Source organism: Solanum verrucosum, unplaced genomic scaffold (genome assembly GCF_900185275.1).
Source record: "Solanum verrucosum unplaced genomic scaffold, falcon-dt-bn FXZP01000071.1, whole genome shotgun sequence".
Classification (NCBI taxonomy): Eukaryota; Viridiplantae; Streptophyta; class Magnoliopsida; order Solanales; family Solanaceae; genus Solanum; species Solanum verrucosum.
In genome coordinates this window covers 687,019-697,381 of record NW_026020118.1, presented here as the reverse complement: position 1 = coordinate 697,381, position 10,363 = coordinate 687,019, and the positions used below count along the sequence as shown (strand labels likewise).

General features: G+C 40.0%; 1 protein-coding gene across 1 annotated transcript; it reads right to left on the bottom strand.

Annotated features, from left to right (window-relative positions):
• Positions 1–4,261: 4,261 nt before the first annotated feature.
• On the bottom strand, positions 4,262–4,893 carry LOC125825701 (uncharacterized). Its single transcript, XM_049505013.1, has 2 exons — positions 4,447–4,893; positions 4,262–4,291 (listed from the first exon to the last, which is right to left on the bottom strand). Exons 1-2 carry the CDS (start codon positions 4,891–4,893, stop codon positions 4,262–4,264), a joined length of 477 nt encoding a protein of 158 aa, XP_049360970.1.
• Between the last annotated feature and the right edge of the window lie 5,470 nt (positions 4,894–10,363).

The window sequence follows — 10,363 nt, the reverse complement described above, 5'->3', positions numbered from 1 at the left end:
CATTACTGTTTTAAGGATATCATTACCCACAATACCCCAGACTGCATTCACTACTTCAATAGTTACTTATTCGATCCCTCATCCTCTTAAAGAGGTTAACTAGAGTTCATGTTTAAATTTATACACACAATTACACTCTATATGTTTAGGGCAATAGCTGACTTGTGTGTACAAGTTTTATTATTCAATTAATCGTCTTTCCTTTTTTCTTGAATCTATCTGTTCCAATTCAACTATTTTCCTAGACATGTACTGCATTGCCGAATCATTCATGGCTATTAGTAACAAGCTAAAGTAGCAACATCGATTGAAACTTCAAGAAACAACTAAAGGTCAAAGGGTATTTCATTGAAAAGACATTTTAACTTTTCAGGTACTTCATTCATCTACTTTGATCTTCCTTGGAATATCCATCATCTTGGCCTCGACCTTGTTGAGCTCTCCCTGATCGAAAGTTCCTATTTTGATACCTCTTCGATCGTCTCCGACTCCCTAAAAAGAAGATTGGTGACCAAGATGGTCACACATAATGAAAAAGCAGAAACCATTCTTCCATTGACTTATTGATCGCTTGACACACGTGGTATGAAACACGTTCTCCGATGTTTTCACCTTATATAAGTGTATGTGTCTCATTCTTTCGATTACCCAACATCGTACAGACCTCAGTCTATGATGCTTATCGTGACCAATGACACTAACCTACAGTACGAGTGTCTACGATCGTTGATAATATAGTAACCCAACCAAGGTTTGGGGTCGTGTCCCAAGGGAGTGGTTTTGAGAATTAGTAGAAAAATAAAATTTAGTTCAAACTAGTAATAGCTAAAGACATTAACGATTAATAACATTATAAATGAAAAGGGGTGACACAAAGGTGTCAACTATCAACTGGGGGTTTCGTCACAAGTAATAAGAAAATAACAAAAATAAGGAATATCAAGTATTGGGAGAAGTTCTTGGGGTGTGACCGCAGTTGAGACAAAACGTTGGGTACATGCTTTCAATAGGAAATTTGCAACATAATAGTGACTAGGCTAAGCTTTAGATGGAAATAAGTTCCCTCTCGGGAAACTTACCCCGTTTCAAATGCATTCCTCTCGGACACCCATTTGTCGCATTAAGGCCAGCCTACGCCTTACCCCACTCACTCTCTCGAGCTGAGTGTTAGGATATGGGACTAGGGCTCACCCTCTCGGGTTGAACCTCATGTCGAGCCACTTCTTAGGCCATCAATATAGCGGTTTTGGTTTCGCGACCTCCCTCTCTGGGCAAGCCGAAAACACATGGGTGCTTTTGTATTTGCAACTACAAACCTATTAAATTAAACCACAACCACTAGGTGAAATCACCATTAAAATACATCTATCCTATCAACAAGCAAGACCCAACAACAATATCAACACATACTTGCTAAATAACACCCCAAGAATGGGGGGTTTTAGCCACACATCAAGAAATAACAAAATAGACCTAAAATGATACTAAAATCAAATGGGTATAAGTAATTAAACCTTGATTTAAGAAAAGGAAGAAGAATGGAGAAGACCCACTTCCAACTTGGGGAAGATGAAATCCTTCATTCTTCAAGTCTCCCAAAAACCCTCTCAAAACTTGAGAGAAAATATCCCAAAAAGTACTATTATATTCTAGAAATTAAAATAAATGTTGGTGAAAATTAATAATAAGTTTAGTATTTATAGACTTTAGAAAATAGTGTTGGTGAATCTTTCGGCGAGGTTAGTCGTATTCACCGATAACTCGGCGATTCGCCCTTTGGTGTAGTTCTTCGTCGTCTTGCACTAGCCTTCAGCATAGTCGTGCTCTGTGTCATTGGGCAACTTAGTACTACTTCGCGGAATTATTAAGCGAAACATCGACTGCTCCTTTCATCGCCTCTTTTATCCTGCTCCTTCAAGGCTTCGCGTACTTGAACAAAGGGCAGAGTGCGTCCCTTCGGCGAATCGCCAAGTGTGTTTGGCGATGCTCAGGCTTCAACTTCTTCATTCTTTTCATCCTTTTTGTTCCTTTTTGTGCCTAAGTGTCCATGCTTCCACTAAAACTTCAAATACCTGAAACTTAAGAGTTTTCATCAGATATTGAGACAAAATAAGTATTTGAGGACACTATTCTTATCAAAATAAAGCCCTAAATGAGTCCAAATTGTGGACTCATCAACACCTCCAACTTAAAATTTTGATTGTCCTCAAGCAAACTCAAGTTTAGTCGTTTAACAAGGTGTCTCAAATAGTGCTACACAAGACTAACTCACGAATGCGCTATATGAGACACCTTGTTAAACGACTGAACTTGAGTTTTCTTGAGGACAATCAATTGTGTACTCAAAGATTCAAGTTGTGACACAACATTTCCAAAGATTCTCATGCTCGCAATACTTGCTACTTGTGCAATCAAGCTCAATATGAAGTATCTAAATGCTCTCACATAAAGAATGATTCCATATTCACACACAGAGGTTAATCAATTCAAGATCAGGAATCAGATGCAACGCTCACACTCAAAAAGAGGAACACAATGCATGTTTTTACCCATAGATTTGCTCTTATTTTCCAATCGACTTCCGATTCAGCCTACTAAAGATCAAAAAGGTCTTTCTAAGGCTTGTAATGGGGATGAGTTCAAAGGTATGGTCATTTAGGCTCAGTGACTTTTCATCCTCTTGAGATGTGGTGTTCTGAAGGCATTACTTTCTTTTCTTTATCAATTCCTTTTCTAGTGCTTCTAAGTCATCTTTTTATTCACCTCCATGGATTGCTTGGAAACCCGATTTCTTTGGTACTTTATTCCACAAATATGTTTTTTTTCAAAGGGTTTCCATTGTTCGGCAACACCAAGGATTAAGGAGGACTTTTCTTGCACTTCTTGACTTCTCCTTTTCCTTTTTACCACACCCCAACTTAGGCTTTTGGTCTAAGTTGGCTATTCGCTAAACCACAAATCAAGAGGATTATAGATAGTGGGTCAAGTAAGGTCTAGGGTTCATCACGGTTCTTTCAAAGAAAGGTAAGGCTCAAAGGGTGTTCAAAAGAGTTTCACACGCTCATGGGTAGGTCACAAAAGAGGTATATGTCAAATTTGGCTCTCACTCTTTAAAGTTGCCTAAGATCATTTCAAGAGCACACCTTTCTAAATCAATCAGACTAACAGGGAAAATTCTAGGTTTATTAAAGCAAGGTTCAAAGCAAGCTAATCACACAAGGCATCGACACTTAAGTCAAACAAGACCACACACTTTCTCTAGTGTACAACGGTCATTATAAGAGAATCAATTCGATACATGGCTAATCACAACGAGATGCAAAGAGTTCACATATTGTCTATGTAACTTCATTTGGTCTCGTCGTAGCCGTATATTCATGTCTGTTCGATTGAGAGCACTATTCAAGTCATCGGTATTGATCAAAATCGAGACTCAAATTTTTGCCAAAGAACAGTCACATTCAACACATGAGAGGTGGCAAAAATGTGCAAAAAATTCAAAAAAATTCGGAAGGGTCAAAATCATTTTGCAATAAGAAAATAAATAAAAAATAAGTGGATCCACAAACTCAAGCATCCACAGAAAAGCAGTGTAGCAACAATTTTAAACAGAACAACCCAAATATATATACAAAGCACGAACACAAATAGCACACTAAAGGTGGGGCTCATCCCACCACAAATAAAGCAGTTGTCGTCAAATGCGAATAAATGTACCCAACACTAAAAAAAAGTAAGACAAATAGAAAGGTAAAGAAGTGATCATGGTTATGCGGTTGTTCCATCTGCCAGGGTGGCATGGTTCTTCTGCGACTTTTCTATGTAGACCTTCCACCATTTTAGCATTAAAAACACGACGAGGTAGGGACGTTAAACGAATCATTGAGTAATTCAACAAGCTCTCCACAACATCGCTAAACCACCCACCACGCCTACTTTCAAACCATTTTCCTGAATGCTTCACAGCCACCTTGTTTCAGCTTTACTCAAGTGTCATCCAATTTATGCGTACTCAGCGATATTAGTCTGAATCGCCAGATCAGTTGGAGTGTCGCCGAGCATTTTCTTCAGTCATTGAGAAGGTCCAAACGGCGGTTTTTATCGTGATCACCGACATGGTTGGCGATTCGCAAATAATATCCAAATCTCGCCGAGTTTTACATAGTTTAGTATTGACGAGGTCTTGAGTCAAACGACAAATAAGGTCGAATTCGCCAACCCTTTCGGCAACTCGCCGACAGGATCTATTATTTGCCATCCTTCACTTTTCAAACACTTCGCGTACTTTCACCTGCACAAACAACATGTCATTATATTACCAAGAAATAAGAACTGATAATAATAAAAATAAAGTAATTAAAGGGAATTTGGGTTGCCTCCCAAACAGTGCATTAGTTAACGTCGCGGCATAACGTAGCAGCGCCTTCAGGCGTCTTCCAGATATACCACTTTGACAAACGAAATATCTTGACAATCCCCTGGATACAATTTCAGACGTTGACCGTTCACTGTAAATGGAGGTCCTTCCTGATCTTCAACTTTTATGGCACCATTGATGAACACTCGCGTTACTCTAAACGGTCCAGACCATTTGGATTTGAGCTTTACGGGGAAAAGTCTAAGTCGCGAGTTGTATCGCAAAACCCAATCTCCTACCTTGAAGTCCCGCTTGAGTATCTGAGCATCATGCCATTTCTTCATCTTCTCTTTATAGATGGCTGAACTTTCATATGATCTGAGTCTAAATTCATCCAGTTCGTTCAACTGCTCTACTCTCTCCCTTGAAGTTTTTGACCAGACCAAATTTAAAGCTTTTAATGCCCACAGTGCCTTATATTCTAACTCGACGGGCAAATGACAAGCCTTACCATAAACCAACTGATATGGAGACATACCGATAGGTGTTTTATAAGAAATCTGATATGCCCATAGTCTATCATCGAGTTTCCTAGACCAATCAGTTCTATTGACATTTACTATCTTTGCCAAGATGCTTTTGATTTCCCGATTCGACACTTCGACTTAGCCACTTGTTTGGGGATGATTTGTCACTTTGTGTTTCACCCCATATTTACTCAGTGCCATTGAGAACCACTTATTGCAAAAGTGGGATCCCCCATCGCTAATGATTGCACTCGGAGTGCCAAATCTTACGAAGATGTAGCATTTCAGAAATTGGACAACGCTTTTTCCTTCGTTGTTTGGAAGTACGATGGCTTCCACCCATTTGGAAACATAATCTACAACCACTAAGATATATTTATTTCCAAATAAGCTAACAAATGGTCCCATGAAATCGATCCCCCATACATCGAATAGCTTGACCTCTAAAATAGGAGTGAGAGGTAATTCGTGTCTTCTAGAGACTCCGTCTTACTGCTGACATTTAGAGCATTTCTTTGCAAACTCATGTGTATCCTTGTAGAGTGACGGCTAGTAGTATCTACTTTGGAGAACATTAGCGGCGGTGCGAACACCACCATAGTGACCTCCTACTGGAGATGTATGGCAAGCATGGAGAATTTCTAGCGCTTCTTCTTTTGGAACACACCTTCTAATGACATGATCAGCACACTCTTGAAACAAGTATGGTTCGTCCCAAAAGTACTTTTTAACATCGAACAGGAATCTTTTCTGTTGGTAAAAGGTCAACTCATCCGGTATCAGCCCACACACAGTGCAATTTGCAAAATCTGCATACCATGGCGTATGCTTGAGAGATATTGCAAACACCCGTTCATCGGGGAAAGAATCATCAATGTCAACCTCATGCTCAACATTCGCCCTCCTTCCAGCCTTGATAAATGATCAGCCATTTGATTTACGCATCATTTTCGATCTTTTACCTTGAAATCAATTTTTTGTAATAGTAGTACCCACCTAATCAATCGTGGTTTTGCATCTTTCTTTGCCATCAAGTACCGGAGTGCAGTATGATCAGTGTGTATGATTACTTTGTGCCCAACAAGTATGCCCTGAATTTTTCAAATGCATAGAATACTGCAAGCAGCTTTTGTTCGGTAACCATATAATTTTGCGAGGCACTATTTAGAGTCTTTCTTGCGTAGTAGATTGGGTGAAACAGTTTGTTGCGCTTTTACCTCAACACAACCCCCGGAGCCATACCGCTAGCATCACACATTAGCTCAAAATATTCGGACCAATTAGGGCTGATGATAATAGGAGTGGATATTAGTTTCTCTTTCAAACACTGAAATGTAGTCATGCAAGCATCATTAAAGTGGAATTTCACTTCCTTCTCTAAGAGTATGCATAATGGGAGTGCAATCTTTGAGAAATATTTAATGAACCTTCTGTAAAATCTTACATGTCCCAAGAAGCTGTGAACACCCTTTATTGAAATCGGCGGGGGTAATTTCTCAATGACCTCAATTTTTACCTTGTCAACTTCCAGCCCCTTTTATAACACCTTATGCCCAAGAACAATACCTTCTTTTACCATAAAGTCACATTTCTCCCAATTCAAAACCAGATTCATTTCCACGCATCTTTGGAGTACTTGTCCTAAGTGAGTCAAACACTCTTCGAATGTATCCCCTACGACTGAGAAGTCATCCATGAACACCTCCATAGAGTCTTCGACCATATCTGCAAAAATAGACAGCATGCAATGCTGAAATGTTGTTGGGGCATTACATAGCCCGAATGGCATCCTTTTGAATGCAAATGTTCCATAAGGACAAGTAAAAGTGGTTTTCTCTTGATCTTCCGGCACAATAGAGATTTGATTGTAACCGGAGTACCCATCCAGAAAATAATACCACCCTCTTTCTGATAACCGGTCAAGCATCTGATCCATAAAAGGCATTGGAAACTGATCTTTCTTGGTCCATGAGTTAAGCTTTCGATAGTCCATGCATACTCTCCACCCAGTCACTGGTCTTTTTGGCACAAGTTCTCCTGTTGTATTTAGGACTACGGTTATACCCCCTTTTTCGGTACATATTACACCGGACTTACCCACTTACTATCTGCAATAGGGTAGATCACTCCTGCATCTAGCCATTCGATGATCTCCTTTTTTACCACCTATTACATTGGAGGGTTCAATCTCCGTTGATGTTCCACACTAGGTTTACATTCACTGTTGAGCCGAATCTTGTGAGTACAGATGCCAGGAGGAATTCCTGATATATCGGCTATTGTCCATCCAATAGCTTTTATATGCTTCCACAGTACTTCAATGAGCAATTTCACCTGCTTTTCAAGAAAATTGGCGGCGATAATTACCGCCAAAGTATTATTGGCTCCTAAGAAGGCATATTTGAGATGAGAGGGTAGGGCTTTTAACTCCAGATTTGGTGGTTCTTCTATCGATGGCTTTGCAGGGGGACTTTCTCTGTTTCTCACGTCGATATCCAACTTAATTGGATTCCTTGAATATGCTCCTAATCCTGATAAAGCAGTTACCACTTCCTCGTAGCCCTGAACTTCGGATTCATCATAATTGGCAAGTACAGATTCAAAGGGTTCATTCTTGCGCATTAAATGACTCACACTTGCCACTGCCTCATCTATCACATCCTCAGTAGACACCACATGGATATTACTTGGTTGTTTCATGGATCTACAGATATTGAAGGTCACCTCATCATCGTTCACACGGAACTTTAATTTCCCGCTTTCAACATCCACCAATGCTCTCTTGGTAGCTAAGAATGGCCTTCCCAAAATAATGGGGATTTCAGCATCGATTTCACAATCTAGAATCACAAAATCAGTAGGAAAGATTAACCGATCCACTTTTACCAATATGTCATAGAGTATCCCCACTGGGTGCTTGATTGATCATTCAGCCATAAGGAGTCTCATTGTGGTTGCCTTTGGTTCACCCAAACCAAGTTATTTGTATATTGCATAAGGCATCAAGTTGATACTTGCTCCTAAATCGCACAAGGCTTTAGCGAATTGGAGCATGCCAATTGTGCAAGGGATTGTGAAATCCCCAGGATATTCTCTCTTAGTGATTGAATCATTTGTCATAATTGCACTGCAACTATGGGGCACCTCAATCGTTTCATAGTCCAAGCTTCTTTTTTTTGTAACAAGTTCTTTTATAAATTTGGCGTATCCCGACATTTCCAACAATGCTTCTACCAAAGGAACGCTAATTGATAAGCTTTTGAATACTGACAAAAAAATATTTGAACTTCTCATCTTCATTCTTCTTTTTCAAACGTTGGGGAAATGGTGGAGGTATCTTGGGTAAAGGGTGCATGACTTTTGGAGCTTGAGCTTGTTGCTCTGCTTCCTCCTGTGGTTCTTTAGTAAGGCTTTGTCGAATAGGTAAATCTTGTTCCTCCACACCTTGGCTCTCTTCATGTTTTTGAGGATCCTCATCTTCCATCATATCCCCTATTGCCACCTTACCGCTACGGGTAACTACATCCAGCTCTCTTTCAATATAGTCAATTGGTGTTTTGGATGTTAATTGAGTTGATAATAGACTCAACTTACCTTCCAACATTTTGATGGCATCAGCATGGGAATTTACTTTACTGATCAATGATGAAAAGTCATATTTCATTCCTTTTAGCAAATCATCAGACCCCTTGGGTATGTGCGATAGCAAATCATTTATCCGAGGACTACTTGCACTCCCTTTAGATTTTGGGGTTTCACTCAAGTGAGTATGGTCCTCCTCCTGATCAACCTACTCAGCCCAATCTTGCCTATATTTCATTGGTTCTTCACCCCTATAATGGTTTCAACCTTGATTCCCGCCCCGTGGTTGATAGCATGGGTGGAAACCCTCATCGTATCTTCTGGAGTTCCAACATTCTCCCCCGGTCTTGAGTAATCGAAAGAAGAACCCTCCTCAACTCGAAATACTCCATGTGTCCCTTTCATGTGCTCTTGTAGGATTTCCATTTGAGATAACATCTTCTTGATGTTTTCGTCCTTTTCCCTTTCTTTTTCAATCTGTTCTTGCGTTTATCGAAAACATAATGGGGAAACTTGATCATCTTTGGTATACCATGCCTGGTTTACTTTAGTCATACCATCTAGGAGAAATGAGGCTACTTCAAATGATTGTAACATTATTCCTCTTTGCACCAATTGATCAGCTATCCCTTTATTAACCGAGTCCAGACTACGGTAAAAGTATTGGAGCAACAATTCACCTGGCATCCCATGCGTTGGGCACTTACGCAAAGATCTCTTGAACCTTGTCCATGACTCGTGAATTGGTTCACCCTCATATTGCTTGAAATTCTGAATATCGTCTCTCAGTTTCATCATTCTTGATGGAGGAAAGAATCTTTCGTGAAATGCCATAACCAGCTCCTCCCATGATTTGATGGAGTTGTTTGGGTGCTCAACCAACCATTTAGTGGCTCCCCCAGTCAATGATAATGGAAATAAGCGACACTGTATGGATTCTTGAGATAGGTTCTTGACTGATAAAGGGGTGCACACTTCCACAAAGCTTCGTACATATTTGTGCGGATTTTCATGCTCTAACCCTCCAAATAAACCTCTTGAATGTATGAGTTGGAGTGTTATGCTGGTGACTTCGAACATTATATTTTCGTCAGCTTGTGGCATACAAATTTCACCTATCTCGCCCACGTCGGCTGGGTGATAAACACTATTAGCATGACTAATGTCGTCTTGATGAAAAACACCACCCGTTGAGTGACCCGCTTGGCAGCTATTATCCCCGTCCGCACTCATATGGCCTGTTGTGGCACACAAATACTCAAAACAAAACTGGAAATTAAATTAGTAAACTACAACTAATAAGAACTTAAACTCTATTAAACTAAAAATTCTCAAACAACACCACTCCCCGACAGCGGCGCCATTTTGATGCTTATCGTGACCAACGACACTAACCTACAGTACAAGTGTCTACAATCATCGATAATATAGTAACCCAACCAAGGGTTGTGGTCGTGTCACAAGGGAGAGGTTTTGATAATAAGTAGAAAAATAAAATTTAGTTCAAACTAGTCGTAGCTAAAGATATTAACGATTCAAAACATTGTAAATTAAAAGGGGTGACACTAAGGTGTCAAATATCAACTGGGGGTTTTGTCACAAGTAGTAAGAAAACAACAAAAATAAGGAAAATCAAGTATGGGGAGAAGTTCTTGGGGTGTGACCGCAATACAAGTTGAGATAAATCGTTGGGTATATGCTTTCGATAGGAAATTTGCAACATAATAGTGACTAGGCTAAGCTTTAGATGGAAATAAGTTCCCTCTCGAGAAACTTACCCCGTTTCAAATGCGTTCCTCTCGGACACCCATTTGCCGCATGAAGACCAGCCTACACCTTATCCCACTCACTCTCTTGAGCTGAGTGTTAGGATATGGGACTAGGGCTCACCCTCTCG

Bases quoted from the DNA above. Each gene is read 5' to 3' on its own strand.
- LOC125825701 (XM_049505013.1), bottom strand. From the start codon at position 4,893: ATGTCTCCATATCAGTTGGTTTATGGTAAGGCTTGTCATTTGCCCGTC. The intron at 4,292-4,446 runs GTATATCTGGAA...TTGTTTGTGCAG, and splicing joins ATATTTCGTTTGTCAAAGTG to GTGAAAGTACGCGAAGTGTT.